The sequence below is a fragment of the Patiria miniata genome, unplaced genomic scaffold, assembly GCF_015706575.1.
Source record: "Patiria miniata isolate m_02_andy unplaced genomic scaffold, ASM1570657v1 HiC_scaffold_3, whole genome shotgun sequence".
Classification (NCBI taxonomy): Eukaryota; Metazoa; Echinodermata; class Asteroidea; order Valvatida; family Asterinidae; genus Patiria; species Patiria miniata.
The window spans coordinates 22854548-22880364 of NW_024037069.1; the positions used below are offsets into that span (position 1 = coordinate 22854548).

The following is a 25817-nucleotide window of genomic DNA, read 5'->3' on the forward strand; positions in this document are numbered from 1 at the left end:
ATGTCCCTGCCCCCCTCTAAAACTGATAAATCGAGAATATGTTGAGAAATACAGGAATAGTAGGGGGAAAAATATGAATTGCCCCCCTCTAGAAAAATCCTGGCGACGCCCATGGTCAGCTCCCCACTTTGTTAATTACACCGTCCTTTTTGGCCATCTTTGAGGTTTACTAAATAACCAGATAAATACATATGCTTTGATGACATCAAATTCATGAAGCTATCTTCATCCTCACAATCTTCGCACGCAATCGCCACATTTAGACGAAAAGGGGGCTTTAACTGAAAACCAAATACCACGTAGTATTTAGGCGTATAGATGAAAATAGGCAAGCTATATACTGCGTAAGAACCATTTCAGTTGACTGACATTTTGTAAGGCAGCAGCCTCGCTTTCAGCTCTACCGTGCAAATGGGTCACGCCAGGCACCAAAAGGGCGGATCACTTGCACGGTAAAGCTGAAAGCGAGGCCACTGACTTACAAAATGTCGGACGTTCAAGGGGAACGATTCGCATATGTGACCTATGAGCTGGCGATGAGGCGAGTATCGTTTTGTAGTGGAATGTGTGTTTTTTTGTGGTAGGAAAATTGACATATAAGTCAAGCAGTTCGAAAATGCATCATACAAAATGTGTTAAAATATTTGGGAAGAGAATTGGATTCAAGTTTAGAGTCCTAATTCGTTGGCCCCTTTATCGTCCACGAGGTCATATGAAATTTCAAAAACCATATACCACATTACTTCAAAAGCAGACTCGGTGTCAGCTTAAGGCAACAAAAAACAACACGCCCTATCCCCTTTCCGAATAAAGCTGAATTCTACAGCCCACCGATACCCAACACGCGCTCTTCAAGTGAGCAAACTCTCTCCGGGACAGGACATTGAAAAGTCCCTCGCCAGGAGATTAGACTGCAGAAACTGGAATAAATGGAGAGCGAGCGAGAGAGAGAGAGCGAGAAAGAAAGAAAAAAGTCTGTGACAGATGCAAAGGGGGGAGCCGAGGGAGTTATCGTAATCGAAGAGGCCCTAAGACGAGACAAGGCCAACTAGCTAATGCCCCACTATGGCTGCTGAATACAGTTCAATCAGCTTCGTTTTATACGGAGCTAATGTAACGGTGCGGTGTGGCAGGCTGCCTGGCTGTTTGTGAAACTCAAAACTCGATCTAAGGCCTCGGAGATTACATTAACGGAAATCGGGCGATCTGCCAGATCCTGATCAGTCATTCTTGGTTTGGAGGGACGCAAATTTCCTCGACTGGAAATGTCAGAGGGTGTCAGAGCGAAAACACAGGGAGGGTGAGGGGGCCAGCCCTTGGGCCGAGGCAGGCAACCGGAGTACATGATCGAATAATACGTGCAACCCCCTTTTTTTCGTGTATTTCGGTCAAACGATGAAAATCTCCGAGTTGGCGGAAGTAAGAAGAAAATCTTGTTGGAACTTACCGGACAATAAAGAAAGAGCGATCCGAGCAAGATAATTCGCAGCAGGACGGGGCTGGCCGCTTTCACCACCTAGGAGAGAGAAGCGAAAAAATTACCGAAGATTGGAACAAAAACAGGAAAAGAAGGATGAGGGGATTGTGTCAGGAAATCACACCTGCGAGCCCCCCCCCCCCCCACCGCAAAACACTCCACGAGTGCCGATTGAGGGCGCCCTAGTACCCAGCGAACTTATAAAAGTTTCGCGCTTCCTGTGCGTCAAATAGTTCTTTGAAATGATATATTAACTGACTACAAGTCCTACCTTTTATGGTGAACAAAATAACGTTTATTGCAGTAAACTTTGAATTGCTCAATTTCAATCTCCGTGTGAATAGTTCATGATGGGAGCCTTGCGCAGTAAACCCTTTGGCAATGTTTCTCTTTTCTTTCTGCTAAGATGAAATCCAAACACTTCACCCTTGTTTGAAGACTAGAGTTTGCCATATCCTGGCAATGTTATCACGGTAAGAATGACTCTTGAATGAAATGAAATCCCATCTGTTAGTCTACTCTCCAGGGCGAGCCGATGGGTCCAGTTCAGGTATTGTATTACTAGTAATGAACATATCAGACTGACTGTAAACATCCTGTCGCATTCAATGACCTCACAAGTCTTTTATGTCCTAATGTGAAAATGAAAGAATATGTGGCTTGATTTTGATAAGAACAATTTTAGCCAAGAAAATTGCTTTTCTCAATATTCTGTTTTCAAGTTTCAAGTTTCTGACAATTTCTGACATTACCAAGCTTAGGCCAAACAAAAAAAGTCTTCGGTTTCTGGTATGCGCGCGCGTCGCCGTAGCCATGCATTTTCAATGAAAGATGATGTCTCATAACCGCCAAACTCACTGGTTGGACTGGAATTCTGCTGCTGCGCAATTTCAACGTGTTTTTAGATGGGGTTATAATCGAGAATAAGCTTTATGTGGCCTCTCTGGACTCCCATATATTTGCACTAAGTTTAGTCGGGCACCATTTGCAGTCATCAGCCGACATTTGAAGCAAAAAAAGTCGGGTAAAAAAAAAAAAAAAAAGCCGCGTCGCCGCACCACTTTTTGGACAAGCTCCATACCAGAAACCGGAGACTTTTTTTTGTTGGCCTTAAGTAAATACCTCGTTTATTTTACAACTGCTATCATGAAATTGGTAATGCGGTTGTTTTGTTTTATTTGGTAGAACACTGGAATCTCTTCACAGTAAAGTGTTCTGCAAGCATATTGTTCGTGTGTTCTTTATGCATACAGCATAACGTATAAAGGACAAGTAGGATAAGTTGGTAAGACAAGCACAAAAGGACTGGTCAATTTCCGAGAGCTGCCTATAGACCATTATCATGTTGCGGCCATCTTGATTTTGTCCCATTCAAATCAACGTAACCAAAGCGAGGCTGGAATGGAAAATAGCCTGGTTCCTTTTTGCGCAAAAACATTATCATTCAGTACTGTTTTGGGTACGGGGAACATGACCGAAATGGTGGCAGCATGATAAAGGTTTATAGCATGAGATATTGCCCAACAAATGGCCAATTATATATGCAAAGTCAGTATATATCAGTAAGCATTATTTTGCATCTAATTAGATTTTCTCGATAAGCAGAAACGTGTGTTCAGCTAAGCCAATGAGCTAACAATAGTCAGCTGAGCAGAGAACCACTATTCAGTTACATGTCACTCACATGTCACTCACATGTCAGTCACATGTCAATTACATGCCAATCACATGTCAGTCACGAGCAAAAGACATCACATGGCATTTGGGCTGGTAGCCATTTTGCGCCAAGTGTTCTTGCATGTGAGTGTATGTCCTTATCAGCTCTGTGATACTGGCTAAAGACGAAGGCAGTTACAGTCAAGAACAGAATTCCATTTGACACGAACAAAACAAAGTCATTGATAATTTGTGTCCTTACTTGGTCTCAAAGAAGTATAGCACGTGACATAATCTCGACCTCTCGGTTGTTTATGGTAAAACTGAAGAAGAAGAATATTAGTAATACTTATATAGCGCTTTATACCAAAGGTCTCAAAGTGCTTTACAATTATTATTATTATCCCTGTTCATCAGGAATGAGACCCTTTTTCTGCAGCAACTCGAGATCAACGCATTCGGCCTTCACAGGGTCGAGAGAGGCAATTGTAGTAAAGTGTCTTGCCCAAGAGCACTAGCACTATGTTCCCCGCCAGGGTTCGAACCCACGTACCATGGCACATGAATCGAACACAGTAACCGAACAGAAGTACTATTGACACGAACTGAAAACTCAATGATAATTAAGGCTTGCCCTTATTTGGTCTCAAAGAAGTATATAGCAAGTGACTTTTACCTTGACCTCTCGGTTGTAGATGGTGAAAACGAAGAGCGGTAGCGTGCAGCCAATGGTGATGCACTGTATAATCAAGAGCACGGTGCGGACGGTCCAGTTATGGGCGTAACGGCACGATCGTCCGTCTACGCACTCATCACATCCGGGGCCACACGGCTTACAGATCATCTCATAGTACCTGCAATGACAAAACCTCGTCAAAATGGCAATTCTATACCTGTGGGAAAAGTCGAGAAGGTCTTTGCATATTAATAGTTGGGATTTGCTTTCACTTTTCCTACACGGAGGTCGCAACCGGATCTCGTGTGTGGAACTGTCTGCTTCTACGACGACTAATTTAAAATGGGAATCTGCTGACAATGAGGCGGTTTGATGGAAGGACTTTATGAATGCCTGTGGAACGGTTTTTCTCATAGTTTTAACCACAATTTTGAGGGGGGGGGAGGGTTGGACATAACTGAAATGATGGATAAACAGAAAATCATAATGACTATGAAACAGATAGCCTCCTACAATCCTAACAAGAATTTTGCTCCTCAGAAGGTCTGAGATGTTTTCTCAGTTTAAACCTGTCACTTGGATACATTGGAAACTCAGGTGGCGCTAAAACTTTCCCGACATGCGCTCGCGCCTTGAAAATATATTTTAATCCATAATGTTTGCTAATATTCAACTACTACTCTTGTCTCACACGTTGCACTTTTGGACATGAATACTCTGGTGGTTTGATCTAATTAATGTGGGGTGAAATAGTGCAGCTCTGTTTATTCGGATTCGGGTTTTTTTACATCTTGAGATGAACCACACGAATCAATCGCAATGACGTGGTAAAGTACGGCCAGTTTATAATCTGGTTTTCAAAACAAAGCTCAGGAGACGGTAGGAGTGTGTAAATTGTCAGTTATCCATAAATGATCCACGATACTGACAATAAAATCTATACTTTACTTTAAAGTTTCACTTCAAATAGCTGCTAATAATTATGCAGGCTAATTTCTTGTTTCAGATAAAACTAAATAAGTTCAGTAAACTTCGTTTTATCTTTCTCTTCTGAGATTTGCGTGCGACTCTGAGATGAACTGTGCAAACTCATCCAATGCTACCTGTACATTTTGAACAGCATCCTTCGTTCATAGTCAGTTTCACGATGACAAACAGAACGTTGAGTATACACGTCTTCATCTCTGAATTTCTCACAACTCACAAACAAGAGAGATGTGTCGTCTCTTAGTATCGTCGCTTATAACACCCGTTACAGAGCTGCACCGATCAAAATAGTGTTAGGATCAACTCGGGTAGACCAAAACAGATTTGGGTTAGAAAGGTTAACCCTCTGTCTTAATCTCCCACTGACCAGACTCTGAAATCGTTCTAAAGGACTGCAACGTACACTCGACCTTTATGACAAAGTCGCGACTCTGGAATAGGTATAAGTATTTTGGTGGAAAGAGAGTGCCCTCTATACAGGACGTGCATACGGGTTCAAAATGTTATCAAACCTCACCTGGTAGTGTTGCCGGCTAGCAGCCGGTCATATTCAGCCTCGATACTCGAACCGTTGTAGTAGTTTTCCCCAGGGTCGGCCGGCGAGGGGAAGTAAAAGCCCTTACGGCACACGCAGTGGTAGGATCCACGCCGAAAACCTTGGTCCGGTATGAACTGGCACTGCGAAACGTAACACAAAACCACCAAGGAAAGAAAAGAAAGAGAAACACGGTAAAACAAAGAATAATAATAATTCAACCATTTCGAGTGGTTTTTAGAATAAAATGGCACAGCTGGGACTAAGCTGGAGTTGGAGACTAAATTAGGTCTTACGAAACGTTGTCTAAGTAGGTCACCGTAAAATGCCGGATATATTAAGGACATCAGGCTAATGCTGTCCTAAGAAGCCTTGTGTTGTAAAGGCGATATCGTATGGTGTAACAAGAAAATAATGAAGGTTGAAAGAAACGACAGTCTTTACAATATGCTATTTTATGATCATCTTTCAAGGCAATAGCGCTTTTTCTTTAAGCAGCAATCTTGGGGGTCAAATCATGCAGCTGCAGTAATCAAGGAGATACTACATTCACTGCATCCAAATCTTTGTCGGCAATCGGCCTTTACTCCCGAGGAAAGCCTACCGCGGTGATACTCTAGAATCTGCCTTTCAAGCCTGATGACATATGGAAGCCACATTTCAGACAATTTGAGTCGGCCCCATCTCTCGGGAGCGATGATGAATACACCTCCCTCCCTTATAGATCAGGGGCAGGTTGAGTCCCTTTTTACTTGAATTTCAAAGCGAAACAGGCCGTATCAATCTTGCTTATCGCCTCATCTTCTCTCGCCGGCTTCTAAGAGTCCCTCCGTTACAAAAAAAACTCCCGTTCCGCAACTTCTCTAAAAACTCCGAGATTAACACTGATTGAGGAGGTCTCTGAAAAACGGCGCGGTGAAAGAAAGGCTTTCAACGGGCTTACAAAATGGCTTTAAAAAAAAGTCCCCGGCGCGAAGCTTGTCCCTGAAAAAAACCAAAAGGCCGACCGAGTGCCAAAAATCGCTTGTACGTTTTGGTCGCCAGATTGTCGCCTTGCATGGGCAGATGACACAGCCGAGGGAGGGTTGAGAGAAAATGGATCACTCGGAAGATGAATACAACAATCCGGTGATCTTTAAGTGTGATATCAGAAAGGTATACACAGGCGTCTCGTATACAAGTCCCGCGCCATTTAGGAGGTAAATGTATAAGTTTAAAGGGGAGATTGCCATATGAGATATGAATGTACGTCATTCCTCGGAAAATTATTTAAGAGGGGGAGGGGAGGTGACGGCCTATTACAGTTAACAGGGGGATACATCCTTTGAGTTTTGACCTATGTATTGCGGACGTTTTGATGTCTCTTAAAGGCATATAGGATCATTTACTTTTCGAGAAAAAAAAACACTGACAAAGCATGCACAACTTTTGATCACGATACACGATTTCGTCAATAGCACTCTTTCTTCCAAAAATGAGTCATTTGACTGATTTTTGGAAGTCACCTACATTTCTTGATTTCATCTAAATGACAGTAAGCCAAACTGAGTCATTTCGCGGGGTGTTTAGTACCAGTATATGTGATTCCAAGTAAGCTATTTGATACTGACTCGGCAGGTTACTTTCGAGATAACATGCAAATTGTCCTATATGCCTACAGACAGGACTGGTGCCGAACATAACGTATCGTCAAATTGTCGACTGCAAAGTGGAGATAAAATGTGTGCAGAGGTGAAATGGTCTTTCGCGGACCCTTCACATTAAAGAATTATAGGTGACACCTTCGTCCGATTTGACCAACACTTGCGCATCCTCTGAGTATTAAGGGATATTTATAAGCATATAAAAATTCAATAGGATCTGGCACGGGCGAGCTGCGATCTGATGGGGGGAGTGAACTCCCGCGGCTGTGAAATATTCTAAATAACCTCCGCTCGCTGGGCTTGCTGAGCCATTTGATGATTTTGTGCCATAGTCTGGACTTCTGCAATGAAACAGGATATTAGCACGGCATGCCTACAACATTCTTTGATCATGTTGCCTCGTCCTGTTACTCGATGTCCGGATCCCCCCCCCCCCCCCCCAACTCTGCCTTTCCATCTTTCCTTTGCGCCTGGCTGTCCATCGGATGCGTTACTACTAGACATAGAGCATGTTGATAAATCAGCCGCAGCGCTAAGGGATATTATTTATGTAAAACAGTACGACAAGTGAATGAGGGAGCAAAGGTGCGATCGGATTCGCAAAGAATTTACGATGTCCAGCAAAATAAGAGGGAATTACGTGGTAAATATATCCAGTTGAATAAGTGAGGACGCTTCGTGTTGTGTAAAAAGCTGGACTAGCAAACGGATCCAACCAAATTTATTAGCACACTACAAATCGACGTCTGATTCAACCTATATTGTTGTCTTATATCGATTTACCAATTGGTCTTCGGTCTAGCATTACGTAACCATGACCTCAATGTTCATTGTGAAGACAATTAATGGACATACGCGTTCACCTTGAAGACGCGTCTTATTAGCAACACAGCTTCACTTGTTTCCAATTATCTCGTTTTGTCTACCTGTCCGGAAACATATCCTGTCAATTTTCATTTGGGAAAAAAAGCAATTGCAGTGCAGATGTAATCATTTTTGTGTTATTACTTTCTCGCAAATTCATGGCAAACGAGCGAGGAAGCTCGTTATACTTTGTAACGAGATGATACAACTCCAGTGCAGAAGCTGTCGAAGTAGAAAGAAAAATAACCGACGGTGATAAATGTAAAATAACCTTGCATCCTTCCCCTTAATTTTCCTCAATTAAGGCCTGCACTGTTGGAGAAGCTTCCGTGGGACACAGAAGAAAATGCATTTTGCAATGTTAGCCGGGGGAGTTACAGAGATGTAAAACAGAAATACTAGCGCGAGCAGCCCTGAGGTCGAACATATTTGTCATCCGAAAAACAGAAAGAGTGAGGAAAGTGGACCAAAATATGGTGAAACAGGAGAGGTTCACCTTTGGGTGATTGATGAAGACAAACTAGGTTTCTCTTTTGTTGGAAATAGGTGCGATTTTAGTATGCGGGACTCTTTATTACCCCCCAACAGTATCACTAAGTAATGGCGCTTTCTATTCCAAAATATCCAAGCAAATTTTGGCAGTTAATTAACTTTCGGTTTATTTATAGAAACCTCATAATGCATGAGGCGAACGCGGTAACATGACACTCATGAAAAGGTGCATAAAAGAAGTTGAAACATGACCAGCTGCATTAAAAAGTGATGGTTTCAACAATCCATACGACACCTGTTTAATAAGAATCACAGCGCAACGGCTCATCATGATCTAGGATAAGATTGGAACGATGCCGTGAATATTTTCATGGCAAAGTATATACAACTTGAGTTAAAATTTGATCGGACTTAGATACAAGAAATATGAGGGACACCTAGATTTAATAAGTTCAATAATTAGATTATTTTTCAAAGGGGTCAATTGAGCTGACCTTTTGTTTTCTTAATGACCAAATGTCAGATGGGATGAAAAGTACTCATGTCTCTTTTGTTTTGAAGGAAGCTTTTTCTTCATCATTCGGCCACATTGTTGTCGAATTATTCTTAGTGTTGTAATGGACCTGAATAGGATATCTACTCGATTCCGTGTCGCGCTATATGAAAGTTTATACTGGGCACAACCTCTTTTCAGGTCATCGGTAAAATGCCCAGGGTGGTTTTCTCAATTCGTTTGCTGTCAGAAGTAATTTGGAGACAGCCTCCTCTGGTAATGCTCTTAAAAAAACAGGTGGACACTTAGGTGAGTCTTGCATCATACATGTGCACTCCCACCAATGTCAAAAGTTTATGGAGGGCGTTATTAGCATTTTTTAAGGAAACAACGTGGGGAAATATAGTCCATCGGAACAGTTATAGTGACAGAGTCTGGTGCATAATAGAGCGTGAAAGTCTCGCCAGTTCACGTTCAGTTGTCATAAGAACGTCTTGACAGTTCGTGAGAACGTCTTGGTACCAAACATGCACTGACTAGTCTAGTCGCAGACTCCCGTGTTCAAATTTATCCACCTGTTATCTGCATGATCGGAGTTGAGGTCAAACGTTTTCATGTTATTATATTAAATGCCGCAATATTTTCAATAGTTGTCAATTGTAATGATTTCTTTCATTTCAAAGAGTCCATATTTGCCCTAATTATGATTGGATCAAGGGCGGATCTCCCACAAATTCTACTTGATTTGAAGGAATAACTGATTAATCTAAATAAAATTAAAGTGTGCTTCAATTTGAATACGAAATTAGTTGAAATTTACTTGCATGCACTTTTCCACTTTTCCAATCTATACCCCTTCACGAAATGTTAGAACCCAGATCTGTGACGCAAGCGCTTGGGAACAATACACGCAAGGCAGTTTGCATGTGCAGTTAGTACTTTGGTTGCTACGGGTATAGTTCTTTGGTTGCTACTGGTATAGCACTTTTGGCTGTGCACAGCAATATAGCAAACATAGCGAATGATATGTGACTCGCTCTCGGCCAATCAAGATACAGAATCTGTGGGTGAGGTGTTATAATAAAAGCTAGCCTACACCCATGTCTGCATATCATTATTATTTTGTTGATACAATTATTGTGGTCTAACAGTAAATCAACAAACAAGCGCTCGATAGGATTCAAACCCGTCATTCGCTGAAAGTAACCCGCGGTGAAAACATTTTGACCAACCTACGCCAGTTTCAAATGGTATAGGTACGTGTTTGATTAAGCGCTATACATTTAACATTCATGCCTCGTGGAACGATGGACGGAAATCTGCAAGAAGTTCGGCAAGAAACATTAACTTTACGCCGGGAAGAGCTATCATAGTTCAACCAACGGTACCTAAGCGTGAAAAAAGGTCTTGGTAATGTCTTGCAGGTCAGCGACCACACTGAATCTGATGTCGTGACAGCTTGGCGCTGTTCTGCTTGAACTTCGCTCGTCTAGAGATCCAAGCAGTCAGCGCGGACTGCTGTATAGACAGACGACCCAGGGATAAACAACTCACGAACCGCCCCCAGGGCGACAACCCAGCGAGGTGAACCTGCATCTGCCCGCTAGACTATCACTATCGTCGGGCTTGAAACACCTAATAAAAATGCAGATTTGAGGAGCTGTGGGTTCGGTTCGCGTAGAGTTCTCATTAAAGCTGCTCTGTTATGTCTATGTCAGAATAAAAAAAAAATGCATCCATGTATTCAATCAAATCACAGAGTCAAAAATATCACATAATTGGATAAATTTGACAATGACGTTTTCAACTGAATGTTATAATTTACTGTCGATCACTGTCAGTCGAACGGAAAAAAAAGACCTAAAGAAATACAAACCATACGATTTCAATTCAAAAGCGACATTGTTATACGCTACTGTAAGACACATCAGACACGTTTGTTTATGGTGTAAATCGAGGATTTTCTTTTGTTCCTCTTCCCTTTTCCTTTCTTTGTACACTAACTTTTTCGCAACAGCTGTCATTGGTTTTGTACACGTTTTTCAATCGCGGTTGTACTCGATTTGGTTCCTGTCCTCGATTCACCGATGATGTTGCACATGTGTGTTCAGTGGGGGGGGGGGGGGGGGGGGGGGGGGGGGGGGGGGGGGTAGTTATTCGTGTGTTATTCTACACACACATTACCTGCGTTTGTTTATGGTGTAAATCGAGATTTGGTATACCCTCTGGAGAGCACAATAGGGAACAAAAGATTGTTTTCGTCTCCACAGGGCAATTTCAACAGGTGTCTCCACACGGTTATCACGAAATAGATATATGGATTTTATTCAAAAACTAGGAATGTCCAAGGTGTGTTCATGTGTCGCAAAGTATTTTATGTCCTTATTTCAACCCAGGAAATTAATTCTGGTTCAAATAGGACCATTTTGAAAGTACACTTTCAAACTCGAGAATTTTAGTACACGAGAACAAAGAAATGACTCCACAAGGATACAAATTTCAGTATGTGTGATTGTCGACTCTCTTCATTACTTTATTTCTTGGAATGTAATTGTTGATGAACACGGTACAGATTTATAATTAATTGGTAGAGCTGCTAGGTTGTGTAACACAATGGGAAATTCAAACCACTATATTGTAGGAGAGTTTAAAACTTCTTGACGTTGGACTAAAGGTATGGTAGATGTGTGTGACAAGCTGTATTGAAAACGGGACAGATTGTTATGACATGACTTCAGCGACAGCAATGTAGTTATCTGAAAAACAATCTGCACAAAGTAGGCCTATTAGCGCCTGAAAACAGAGATCTATTTGCCCCCTAAAAGAAAGAATACAGCGGTCCATTTTATTAATTCATGTCTTTTATTCATTAATCATAAATCAACAACAACAACCAAAAGACATGGAGGAAACCTAGAACATCATGAACATGAAAGACGAATCAAAAGAAACAGTCTAAATGTCAATGAAGCAAGGAACTAGAAATTAATGTAGAAGTAAGAGACAAATTGACAAATTAAATAATTAACAATTTAGCATAACAAGAAAAGCATAACAAGAAAAGCATAAACCAGGGAATAACGATTGCTTGGCTAGGTCAAGGGAATATTGATGAGTGGGATGGGCGATGTGAAAGAATACCTTAATCTTGAGAATCAATCCAAACGGGGCTGTATTTTGAGTAGAAGATTACGAAGGATGAGACCAGTGCTGTTTTTGACAGGTGAGTGGTGAGTTGCCGTATTTCGGTTTTTGTCATCAGATTGAATAGGGAGCGGATTGTGTTTTATTGTTTTCGTCTATGAAGCCTCTACTTCCTATTTCCAAGGCGATGAGTTTGGAGTTGAAACCTATCTCACGCAAATCTCGTGTTAGGTTGGCATATTTTTGCATTTTGTAGTCATGGCTTTTAGTTATGTTAGTTTCGAATGGTACCGTTAATTCAACTATGGTGATGTCTTTGTTATGTTCGTCTGTTATGACAATGTCTGGCTTAAGTGTGGTTGGTAGTATGGATGGCGGGATGGTATTGCCGCCAGGAGCATGTTTACCATCGAGATCGGCAAAGAGTTTGCGGTTAGAGCAGCTGTTGTACATTTTGTCTAGGGATTTACAGATTTCCAGTAAAACATTGTTGTGGCGATAGGTGTAGCGGCCTTGATTGAGCATTACTGGGCAGTAATTGAGGACATGTAACAATGTTTCCTTGGATGTGCAAAGTGTGCACTTGGGGTCAACTGACTTACCCCAGAGGCAGAGATTGGTATTGACTGGTAGAGTATCTATGATTGCATTGAGTCCAAAGCGAAGAATTTTCCGAGGTAAATTATACATTATTGATTTCCAAGTGATGTTGGATTTTTCCGTTTCCATAAGTTCTAGGAGACGGCCTTGTTTAGCAAGGGATTTGATTTTTTGATCCCATGTATTAGCAATGTCCTTTGCTACGGATGACTTGATGACTGTTTTGAGTTTGTGCAAATGTTTTCCCGGGCTATTGTCTTTGGCCGGTATTTCCTTCAGAGCTTTTTGGAGAACGTTTTCTGAATAGGCAGTAACGGAACATTTTCTAGACCAGGATGATTCGCGGTGTAGTTTGGAGTCTAGACATTTGTTAACCATATTGTCTCCTTTGATTCTTGTGGAGGCATGAGCTAGGGCATGACATTCTCTGTACAAGAACGTGAGTGATTTGATCCCTAATCCAGAGTTGGAATGGAGGAGGGAATTGGTAGCACTTTTGGGCAGTCCTCCCCATTTTTTCAGGTACTTATCGATGTTTTGATCGAGTGTGTTTAGATCAGTTTTAGTTATGTCGTGAACAGTCAGGCAGAATCGTAGTGAAGAGAGTAGGTAGTTACAATACACCTTTAGTTTGTACTCATCACGGATTTTAGATTCATCTATTCTGTTAAGATACGAAATAATTTTCTGCTTAATGTGGAACATTGTGTCGCGTGCTTTCCCACTGAATGTTATTATCGACCCGAAAAATGAGTGCGGTTCATCTTTAATTGTTGGGATCAGAAAATCGTTGATTTTGAAGATTTTTTCTGTAGGCTTGCCGCTGCAGAGAGACAAGGATTTGCACTTGCTGGGTTTGAGAATAAGATTCATTGATTGAGCTCGAGACACAATGTTGTTGATTATACGTTGGTGCGATTTAACAATAACAACAACAAAAAACGGAGAAAACAAATCAATACGCCTCTCCAGGATTTGGTTTTAGAGAAGAAGAAGAAAAAAACACGTCCCAGCAAAGTGGGTTAAAAAGCTAGATCTAATAATGCCGGATTTTGGAAGGGTATCGTCTGAATGTCACCTAGTGAACGTTTGGCCGGGAGGGGCAAGGCGATAGCCCGGGTCTGAATGCGAGTGACAAAATGGCCTGTCACCTGACTATGACCATAGTTAGCAATAAAGCTGGGGAAGGGAAACATGAGACCGTCAGTGGCGCGATTACAGGAAACCAACACCCGGCATTTCAATCTAACTCCGCCCTGCCAAACGAAAATTGAAACATGTCAAAACAAGGCGAGGGGGATGTTAGTTGGACTTGTCTTATCAGCTGCATGAGTTAACACACGGAGCGAACGTGAGGAAACTTGATATGGACAACACATTCATCTTTCTTCTTCCCATTTTATAAACAACCCGTTGGAGCAAGCAGAGGAGCTCAGGTGTTCTTCACACCGGCTTAATGAGATAGATAAATAGCGCCCTCTTGAGTTTCTCAATACCTGACAACTGACTCCTAGCGCCTTCTGGAGATTTTAGATACTTGGCAACAGACTCATAGACTGGATACCTGATCTCACCATCAGAATAGGCAGCGCCACGGTTGTTTTGCGTCTTTTCGTTAATTACGAGTTTAGGCCTATCGTTGACGCAGAAAGAAAAGAATATTTTGGTTGACCCCATGGCAATGGTCAAGAGGACAAACTCCGACATATCCGATGGAGCTACTACGGGCAATGTTCAAACGGAAAACAGAACTGGTGTCACCGTTGTACATCCGTTGGCCGTCCTGAAGCGACAACACAGCGCATGTATAGTTTCACTAACACTCGAGTTTCGTGCAATGATGCGTGCTTTAATGAAAAGCCAAATTCTAGTCTCGAATTTCACTCTCACATATATTAATGTGGATAATTATATGCATGCTGAAACCTTCGTTTGTCTGTGGTGTTTACGATGTCTTACCTTGCAAAATGTTATTCAAACAATATCAAACAGTTATATTTTCATGACCAGTCCTCAAATCGAATAATGGTGCGCTCGTGCAGACGTGCACTAGTGAAAGCACATGACGATACGCGCATATACCGCTTCCTCATGTAAATCCCCAAAGAGGAATGTTAATAGAAAAAAATCCGCGTCTAATGCGTGCTTGGTTATTCAAGTGAGTTAGTGGACCTCAGAACCATATAGGCTTACTGTGCAGCAAGTGCGTTAAGTTTAACAAGAGCGGCCCCGTTGAGTACACACTCAGACTGACTTGACGCTGTTTGCAGTTTTCCGAGTACATTATTGCGTCGCGGATTATATGTCAACGAAGCCAAGTATCTGGGTTAACAGAAGAGCTGGCACGCTTGTCTGTGTACAGATGCCTCATTGGGGATCTTCGTCCTCTTCCTCCCAAGCCGTCTGAATACTTGCTCTGCTGGGTTGCTAAGCTGTAATGTAAGAATCTATTCAACTGTGCGGCTTCTATGTCAACCTTACAGTGTACAGAGCAGGTGTAGTGTTGGAAACGTACTGCTCGACCCCATTGAAACGAGGTTGACGGTCTATAACATAATGCCTACCCCATGGTCCATTTCACGAACTGTTGAAGGTGCTTCCCAACAAAATGAGGACAGGTTAGTTATCATTTTTAATACGGATGCAAGAGGTGTATAGATAATTATAACACCTCAGTCACAGATTCTGTATCTTATCTTGATTGGCCGAAAGCGAGTCACATGGCATTCGCTATTTTTGCTGTGCACGGTGAAAAGAAGCAACCAAAGTACCATACCCGTGACAACCAAAGTACAATGCGATGAGAACCGGTATTGCGTTGCAAATGCATACGGGTGTGCGCTTAGTCCCAAGCGCTAGCGCTATACAGAGCTGGGTTCAAACATTTCGTGAAGGGGTAGTTTGGAAAAGTGCAAGTTAACTTTCACCTATTGTCGTATTCAAATTTGAAGTGTATTTTAATTGCATTTGGATTAAATTAATGAGTTATCGCTTAAAATCAAGCAGAATCTGTGGGAGAGGTTAGAATGCTTCATGAATCACCTCGGGAGACTAGTTTTACTAAATACTCGAAGCAGTCAATATTTGTAAACATGTACTATGCAATACACACAGAAGCACATACGTCTACTGCTATCCCCAAAAGGCATCGCTTCAATGCTATGAACCATACACACCATGTTCGTATACAAATAATTAATGTCTGTGAGTGCGATTACACGAATAATTACATGAGGTGGCAGATGGAACCATTTCATCTGTCACCGAATAAAATAATTCTTTCCATTGCATGCACGAATGGGAAACATTCATTTCTTTTTTTTACACAATACACCTGAATAAATTCTCTTCCTCTGATTGGTAAGAGAGCCGTCAAAAGTGTGACTTTGCAATGGAACTTCCATTTACAGTGGAATAGACTTTTGCCTTGCGGCCGCGCCGTGCGTTGGGACGAATGACTCAATGACACGTGATCAACGACCCACCAATCAGATGACGGGGATTTGTTCAGGCGTTGTATACTTGTAGCACACGGTGTATTGAAATAACACTCTTAAAAATCGGCCTGATGCTTTAATCTGGAGGCGTAGAGTGCAAGTTGAGTAATAATACAGGGGTTCGGCCTTCACCCACGTAATGTAAGCACTTCGCTCAGTAACCACGGGGACCCTCAAGAAGAAAAAAATAAGATAAAAAAAGTAAAAAGTACACCATCTTGCCCGAGGGAATCGAATCCACAATCTGCTGCTTTACTTCGGATGAACGGACAGAACGGAATTGTATTCACACCTTCCATTGCACTTTACGATAAAAGGGAGGGAAAATCAAAGTCTAGTCACTTGGAAACCTAGTCGTCCCCCTGAACCAGGGAAGAATTTTAAAACTCCTTTGTTTTGATAGCATTTGCCAATGAAATGACACCTTCCTAATGTTAACTGATAAGGAAATTCTCGCAATTAATGGCCCATATTTGCGATAGACAACTTGGTAGATTATAGGGAGAATTTTTGAATGTCTGTCTCCCTACGGCCTATTTCTAGCCATTTTTTAATGTCGCAAGTTGCTTAAACCGATTTCCTTGTGACGCCAAACCCAAATTTACAAAGTTTGGTGAGGGAAGGTTATAACAGTTCAGGTAGGGTTAATAGTCATTAAAGGTCAGATTTGTTGTGCACAAGTCTATGGGAATGTCTCCAAGAGGTACCATTTCCCGTACCTTTAAGAGGGTTTAGTATTAAAAATGTTTTTATTGATGGGTAAAATATTATTATTAAAGTGATTGTTTTCTGGGGAATAGCGCAAAGCTAAATTACCAATTCAACTTTGAAGGCTGGATTCAGCAAAAATCTCTTTTAAATTATCATTCTTACGAAGCAAATGCAAAGTTGACAAAGGTTTGGGTCGATTTTTGACAAGCACATCCATTACACTTTAATAATCCTCGCTTTGTAGCTATGGGGCGCAAACCAGCTTAATTACGTAGCTAGCATGGCAACTAATGATGTGCTTAAAAAAATGATTGCCAATAAATTTTCATCACACTGAATCTTATTTTGAGAAGGACGCACGTCATTGGGTAATTCTAAACTGTCAGTTTTCATATTGCAAAATTAGAAGAAAAAGAGAAAAAAGATACAGAGTAGAGTTCTCGCGCTAGACATCGAAAGAAAGTGCAGAAATGAATGGTTCAGCCCATAAGAACGGTCGTGCACGAAAAATCATGAGCAACTTTTCAAGTTAAATTTCTTCCAAAAAAAGGGCAGTAAAAAACCCCGAAAGCATTGCACTCCGAGTAATTAAGAAATTAAAACGGACTAAATAAAGTCGCATAAAGCTGGTAAAAAAGGCGAATTAAATTGTATATTGTTACTTGCTTCTACATGATAAGTGACTGAAGTTGGTTGCAAATTCCAACTCATTTCAAATGTCTACTTTCAACCTGGAGACAATGGTACACCCTGGCATTTTGCTTCTTGTATTGATTTTTATCGTGTACTTGGTGCTCTTATTTCAAACGTGTATTACGTGTTTTAACGTTCATTGTGAAAATGTTGTTCAAACTTCTTAAATGTTAAGTCTTATACTATTGGATGGGTAAGATTAAAACACTACAACTTTGGAACATATTAATCATGAGGTTAAAGCTCCCTGAAGACACGACGAATTAAATACTGCATACATACACAAACCAGGATGATTGAAAGCATGAGCAGGAACCAGACTCTTGCGTATAATGTGCAAGTGATCCAGTACCAGGGTGGGACAACAGCTATGGACGCGTACTGTTTGAGGCCTTGGCGACAAGGTTGAAGAAAAATGCTCTTAGGCCTAATATTAAGGCGATATTTTTTTCCTTACCACAAATTCGCTAAGAGCGTACATCGAAGCACTTTGCAAGTCAGGTTCTCGGACTTCACTTGAAACTTTTTTACCTTGAAACCCTTGAAAAAATCCTTTCAATACAAATTAGCAAATGACAAAAAAAACTTTTTTTAAAGAGAAAATTAAGCAGTAAAGAACGAAAGAAAGAAGTGTTTGGGATTCAAATTCATAACCTACGGTTGTACAGTCCAATGTAGTATCCACTTCGCTCGTACCCCACCCTGCAAACAGGACGCTGGGAAGGGCTGAATAATTCCCAGCGCACTGTTTGCAGGGGGGGGGGGTACGAGCGAAAGTATCCACTAGACTACAGCAGTTACTCGCTCAACTGAGTCATTGCATGCATAGCGCCCTCCAGCGTAATTCTGTAAAGATAAGTGAATGTGTGGTATATGGGGGAAACATCGCTAACCGGAGATCTTCCTTCCCCAGCACGAGAGACCTAGCCCTGCACATTTCGAGTTCAACGCGCCGGGTTTTGGGGCCCTCGGGATACACATGCTGCATCCAAGCCGCCGCGTGTATGTGTATGTGGTGTTGCCGCGCACGTCACACGGACGCCTCGCGGTGAATGTTTCTTTATTGAACCCTTAATAACTGACACGAGTTATTACGCACGCTTCGGCGGGTGCAGGTTTAATTTCGGCGCGGCACGCAGCGTTCATGGTGGGCCCAGACGGGGCCGTACTAAGGGGCAGGCGGGGCTGATACAGCTGCCTTCAGATCACGCCACCAGCCTTGAGCATTGCACATTGTGGCTACAGTTTGCCTGCAACTGTATCCAAATAACACGGGACGCAGTGTGGCAATTGCTAAGTTATTACAGACATTTCTACGATTCACTTCCCTCTCCCACCCGCAGTTCGTTTGTGATCGATCTCAGATGAGACTCTTTGATATCGAGTGAATGCGAGAGAGGCAGAAGGACGCTGTATGCATGTACATCATGTAGGGGCGCATACCAGTAAATAGACTCCCAACGACCTCAGTGATAACGCGCAAACAGGGGTGTCAATCGCTTCTCAAAAGTTGGGGGGGGGGGGGGTGACATACCTTGATCAGAACTGATGCGAGAAGCGCGAAGCTCTTACGGCGTAAGGCTCGGGGCCCGCATAAGGGTCCCGAATAAATGTTGGATTCTAAATGCTCTGTGGTGCTATCTGAGGCAATTTCTGATCACTTTAACCAATATTTTCTTAGCAAAAGAAACATTGTAGTACGTAATAGGACCCTGTATGAGACACAAGTTCAAAAATCGGGAGGGGGGGGGGAATATTTGATATTGTGTCTTCCATCCTTCAACAACCCCCCCCCCCCCCCCGAATTGACGCCCATGCGCGCACATCCAAAAATTATTAAAAATACTCACAACTGTCCAAGGCGTTGGGACATCGGCACTCATCAAATTAAAGCTAATTTCATCGTCTTTCCTTTTCTGTTCAGTTTCTTCGGGGTCATTTGATTACTTTTGGGAGAAATTCCATCCAAAGATCATCGCCCCTAAAAGTAGTCCCCTGTCCCATCGCCATTTTGAAAAAGGATGCCTGCGCTCCATTGTAAAATACTAGTAATTTTAGGCCCAATTTCATCCGAATTTCAAAGAAATACGAGCTCGCAGTCATGTGCACGGCTACCACCTATCTACTTTTACAAACCCTCAAGTTCATGGCCCAATAGCAGAAAAAAAGAAGAACGAGGCCGGTACCTGTCCTCATATACACGTGTGTTATATATAAGGTCATGTCTCCAGTCTAACAGTCTTCATTGTTGCAATACGAATTTGCCGGAATAAAGCCCCTGACATGCCGTCCGTATATTGAGTCACTCTCGTCCAATTACTCGGCTACGGCTTACGTTACACATGCATCAGTGGAAGCTGCCCAATGCCAATCCTCTAGACCCGTCCGCTGGCCGTAGCCATGTAATTTGGACGCAGCCGTATTGCACAAAAAACCAGACACTGATTTATTATTCAAAGGAAAGGGATAAAAGAGCGTACTGCTGAAATGCAATGGGGACGAGGCTGTGCATGGTTTCCAATGCGACCGATAATTGTTTCAATCACAGTCCTGGAACGCGTTAACGCTTTCTGTTGTGATTGACAAACATCCGGAACCTTTTTCTCTCTCTCTCTCTCTAAAATTTCGATTCTTTTGGTTTGGCATTTAGAATCCGTCGAGTTAGTAATTGGATTGATTTTACGAAAGTAATCGATCACTTGGCATCGTAATGTTGATGCAATCAGCAATCTGGGACGAGTTTTCCCTTTTCACTTGGGGGAACAGGCAAGCTGATGATGGTTCTGACAGGCGACGGTTAATGAAATCAGTGGGAATCGGGGGCTGGATACTGCCGCAGCTGTTTCTGGGGAGGTACGGGGATTCTCGGTGATGTCACGGAAGATAGAGGGTTAGAGCGGCTTATTCAAGAGGGTTCCCCCAGGGATGGGCTCGAGATTCCCCACTACTCCTATTTACGCGTGCACGCTCGGCTTTCCAGCTTTCCTTGCAATTCAGCGAACAATCTGTCAAGGCTTGCCACCCTCTTCGCACATTCAATGACACGATCCCTTTCCAGCCAATTAGCGACAAAGCTGGGTTTGTTAAAGCAGCTGGGGAGATTTCTGTCTGCCCCATTTACTAATGCGGACATGTGGACAGTTTAAATCTTCTGTTACCACGACCATTCTGACCCAAAACTGTAGTTTTAGATTCAACAGTATGAAGATTTTCTACAGATAATCTATAATTGCCGGTGATTGAAACTGAGAGCCACATCCACTAGCTGATCTCCATGTAAACAATCTGGATGAGCTCGTTGGCCGTTCCGAGATGAACAAACCAGTCTCAACCACTCCCATCGTTCAAATAATTAAACAAGTGTGGGTGCACATTAAGCTCTGGCGAACAATGCGGCGCCAATGGCACATACGGAACACCATACTCTTGGTCAATTTTTGGGACATTTCCTCCTTCTGAATACCGTCCAACAGCTACACAAAATGGCGTCCACCTTGTTCGAGGAAGATATTGTACATTGAAGTGCGAGTGTACAATAAGCTCTGGCCGTGTAAGAAGTCCCGCATGAAAGTTTTGCATGAAATCGATCAAAATGATAGTTATCAGGAACCCCTAAGCTGGTAGAAAATAGGTAGTGGCAATTGGTACTCCCTAAGGGAATACAAAAAATGCGAGTGCACAATAAGCTCTGGTCATGTTGCAAGAAGTCTTGCATGGCAGTCTTGCATGAAATCGATCAAATGAGCTTAAAAATGCGACGCCGAAAAATGCGACGCCGATGGCACATAATTATGAAACACCATACTTTTGGTCAATTTTCCGGGGATAGACAGACACACCGACCCACCGACTGACCAACCACCAAGTGACATGTAGAAGCTCCTGCCAGAGCTTAAAGGGAATATACAACATTTGCAAACCTCGAAAAATAAAACTACCAAGTTTTTACGAGATACCTTCTTAGGATGTTGGTAAATGACAGTCTAAAGCATCCTTTAAAATTATGGCACCTGGTGTGAAGTCATTTTCAAGAAAATGGTATTTTTGTATACATTTCCAACGGCGGTCGGCCGACCACCGTTGGAAAAACCTAAGTTTTTTTCAATTTCTGCTCCAAATTTACCATTTTTTTCAGTCCACATTTTGTTTGCTACTGGTTACATGTTCATGAACGGGTGCAGGCCAGTTAGACTGGTTCCCTTACCTTACAATTGTCCGGCATCTACATATTGATCCATTTTATTTTTAGTGGAGTCAGGGAATCAGAATACTTGAACATTTTTGTTATTCTTGGTTTTTCCAGCATTTTCGAACACAAAACTTCAAACATGCCAGTGTAACAATATTTGATATATTATACTAACCCCTCAAATAGTTCATTTCTGAAAATTACCGCAAAAGCCAATGATGTACATTCCCTTTAAAAAGAGTCATCAAAAAGTATGCGATTTGTTTTTCAACAGATATTTTATATCAATATATTTTGTAACCATTTTATTTTGGAAACAAAACAAAAACAATTCAAAAGGTAAAAAGTGTTCATGTCACTTAATTAGATATCTTTCTTTACAAAGCTATTGTTCTTTGAGCGGTCGGTGACTTCACTTCCAACAGCCAAAGGGCTGTCTAGATTTCCGTACGTAGATCAGTGGCCGCATCCTTCACTGAGATCTCGAACTCACAATGAAAAGGTGTCACACCTAAACACGCGTGTTGTTTGGTATGTCATAATCATTCAATGTACCGCTGATACTGAAAGACAGAAATTACAAATACACCTGACTCAGGATTGACGCACTATATAAAGTCAACAAAGCAGTAGATGCCTATATCGGGCCTGGTGTTATTAAAACGACACCGATATGCAACTTGATAACTTGTTTGTAACAAATTTAGTTCATTATTTGAATGGTAGGGGATGCATGATAAAAAATCTCACTTTTACAGATGAAACTAAATATAGCATCTGAATGGCTAAAGGAATTGCTTTATGATCTCTGCTTTGCTGTTTGAGCTGTGGACAAGCGTAAACATATTATGAATTTAACGATTGTCTATTTTTCGATAGCACCGTACTAAATTGTAGTCGGAGGTTCCGTTTACCGTCTACACCTGATCCGCTTATATCCGCACTTATCTGAAAGGGCATGTCAGTTTAAAGACGACTCTGCAGGCAGAATGCGCATGAACGCCTGACTGTAGCCCCATTGGTCCGAAAAGTTATAATTTAAGAAGATACCCCAAGGGGATGTTAAATGCATAGTTATTCAGTTCCAAATCCAGAGCAGGTACCTATTTTATCTATTAGAGTTTGGGGTTATTTGAAAATAAGGTATAGAACATAGTTTGGTAAGAAATAATAAATTATCACTAATTTTCACGGAATATGTTTCTCTTTTACAATACGAATACCATGAGCTTTGAGAAAGCGATAGAAGAAATGGATTAACTGCGTACTGAGTGGGATAAGCCTAATGCACGTTGACGTCAGGCCATCTAACTTTTAATTTTATTTTAAATGAGATGCAATTTGAGCAACGGCACACATTTTGCCGTATGAAAGGGAAATGCACATATGTAACCTGCCGTAGCATAATGAGGAATAACCCCCACCTTTGACTTGTCAAGTTATGTACATCATGTTAAATTGCAAATCATTGGCTTTCCAGTGATACCAAATTTATTTCTGTAGCTGAATTTATTCCAAAGATATGTGGCAGCAACTTCAACAGCGTCCCGCCAATCTTCGCCAACCTCATTTCGAGAAAAACGGCTTTGAAAAGAAGAAGAAGATACGCATCAAGTTGCGCCGCCAACGGCAGTGATAAACTTTCTTCAGTTTTTCCACCTTTTGGGGTGTTTTTTTCCCCCAACAAAATTGCATAGTGTGTATCTTGGATACCTTGACTACTCAAAAATACAAAACAACCAATATCAATTTTGACATGATTTTTCTACTACATGTATATCCGACTTCAGGCGTCGATTACTAAAAACAAGGTTTTGGGCGACATTCCTCATTTTGCCTCAGTACATATACACATTATACCTCGTGATTTCAACAAGCTTTTTACACGATTAATCTGCAAATTAGATTATCAACGAGGTGGAGAGTATACCGTGATATTTGCTAGCCGCTTCTTTGCTAGCCGCTTCCAACGCGTAAAAACACTCGACTCGTTGCGAAATGAGAAACGTACCAACGATATACACGGATCTGTCATTGTTACAACTGTTTTCATTTTAGCAAAGACTTTGTGCACGCTGCCCTATTAAGTCGGTCTGGTTTTTTTTTCTGCGCTGGCCTAATTGGTTTTTCCAGTTCGAAGAAAAACATGAGATGTACGTGTTTTCACGAGAGTGTGCCCTTTGCCAAAGCTGTCAACGAATCGGAGCGTACATCACCAACAAGTCCATGCCTCCTCGACAGCGGAACTGTTACAATGACCCTGTCTGACTTCTTCTTCTTCTTCTTAGAGAAGCGGAGGCAATTTCTGCGCTCTGGATCCGTGACGTTAGCGTGCATGATGTACGTCCCCTTTTCGTCATCGGCTCGTAGCAGTGCTGTCGATGAAAGCTCGAGTTGCCGGGCCAAATTAGTCCTCCCGAGATACGCTGATGATGGGAGTCGGGCCCCTTCCCAATCCCTACCCCCGGGGTTTTGTCAGCCTGTTTATACGGCACGGGTCCTTACGGCAAGGGCCGGTAGTAATTAGCTGACGGGGCCTTGCCTCTATGCGGTTCGGTCATTATAGACAAGCCGTGGCACGGCGTATTATAGTCGAGATGACAGCTGACGATGTTGGAGTGGTTGTTTGCTGATGAACGGCTTATCATGTTCGAGTTGCTTGTGTATGGTTTCCGTCACTTGACCCATGATCGGGCCCGGCGCGGGTAGCGACTGGCTTGCCGTAAATAACCCATCCAACGAACCTGCCAGTCCGTCGCCAACATCAACATCGTCAAAAAAGTGACACAACACTGTCTTATACTCCCATGTCACGTCCTCACTGAGTGACGCAACTTTGATTCATCACGTCACTTTTCTTTAATCTCAAGAAAAAAATGACAGTGGATCTTTGTCATATTCGTCAATGGAATAAATTTCGAAGCCAACAGGAGACGCCACACTTGAATATTTTAAGCGGGTTTACAAAAAGATGGGTTTACAAAACGGAGTGTCGTCATGGCAACCATTTCCCCCGTAAACTAACCTGTTCTAACCGTAAGCAGTTTTAGTAAGTGTTGATATCTATCGTTTATGTTTGGCTCCATCTAGGCCTATGATGGTTTTTCATACCAGATGAAAGTTTATTAAAAATGATTGAAAACGCATTCCGAAGAATGTTGTGATTAGTTGACTTTATACACGTGTAGACAATCATACGCAGTATGCTCAAGGAGTCGGATTTTTCAATGGCGAATAGTAATGTGATCCATCATATAGGGCCTACTGTAAAACACATTTGAAAACATTTCAATTTAACGCATATTTAATGTATACGGCATAATTAGATTTGCAGAAGTCTGTATTGTAAAAGTTCATAAGGACTCTGGATTCCAGTTGCTGGACGGGGTGAATACTAAATTTGCTCTATTTACTCGTACTGTGAAAACTCTATTAACCCATTTTTGTAATCATGATTTCTTTTTGAGTGTTTCTCTTCATTTTGCGACGAATAAACCTGATCCAAAATGTCTCTAAACCTGTTTTCCAGAGAGGGTGAAAACTTGTGTGGACCTGGCTTAGTCCACAGAAGATTCACGCAACCTGCATCGTGTGGACCTGTTTTGTTTTCAGGTCTAACACTAACAATGCGGAAAATGGGTACAAAAAGTGTTTAATTTGTAATCACCATTTTACGGTGCATTTGTAACAAACGTCAGGCTGAAGGTTCAAAACAGACTCTTAATCGCTTACTTACAATGTTGGCCGCGAACCAAGCAACCAATCCCAGTGTCAGACAGCCTCACGTTCAACCCAACCGTGCAAATAGCCTATATAAACAGCAAGGGATCCATGCTCCAGCTCAAATAAGCCACTGTAATTGTACTTACCACTTGCGTGTCGTTGTTGCATTTGTCCGATCCAGCGAAAATATTCTTCTCTTTATTGTTCGATTTGTCTTCATCCGGGTCCTCTGGGCACTGATTGATGTCTATAGACCGTAGATCTATATCCAGCCCACTTGTTCCTCTAGACAGAAAAAAAAGTAAGATAAATATTTACTCGTGATAAAATTGTGTTAATGACATTTAAAGGGCCGGAATATCAGACGTTTTAAAATGAAATCCCGGTACATCTTGTTAAAGCGCCAATCATTGGCTTTCCAGTGATACCAAATTTAT

At 41.9% G+C, this 25817-nt stretch overlaps 1 protein-coding gene across 1 annotated transcript in view; it reads right to left on the reverse strand.

The window, feature by feature from the left end:
* The window catches only part of LOC119738244 (probable G-protein coupled receptor CG31760), a 60528-nt gene that overhangs the window by 18212 nt on the left and 16499 nt on the right, over positions 1-25817 (reverse strand). Inside the window, exons 2-5 of the mRNA XM_038213044.1 lie at positions 25527-25665; positions 5314-5474; positions 3810-3987; positions 1448-1516 (exon numbers count right to left, since the gene is read on the reverse strand). Coding sequence (XP_038068972.1) covers positions 1448-1516; positions 3810-3987; positions 5314-5474; positions 25527-25665 — 547 coding nt within the window. The remainder of the gene's footprint in view (positions 1-1447; positions 1517-3809; positions 3988-5313; positions 5475-25526; positions 25666-25817) is intronic.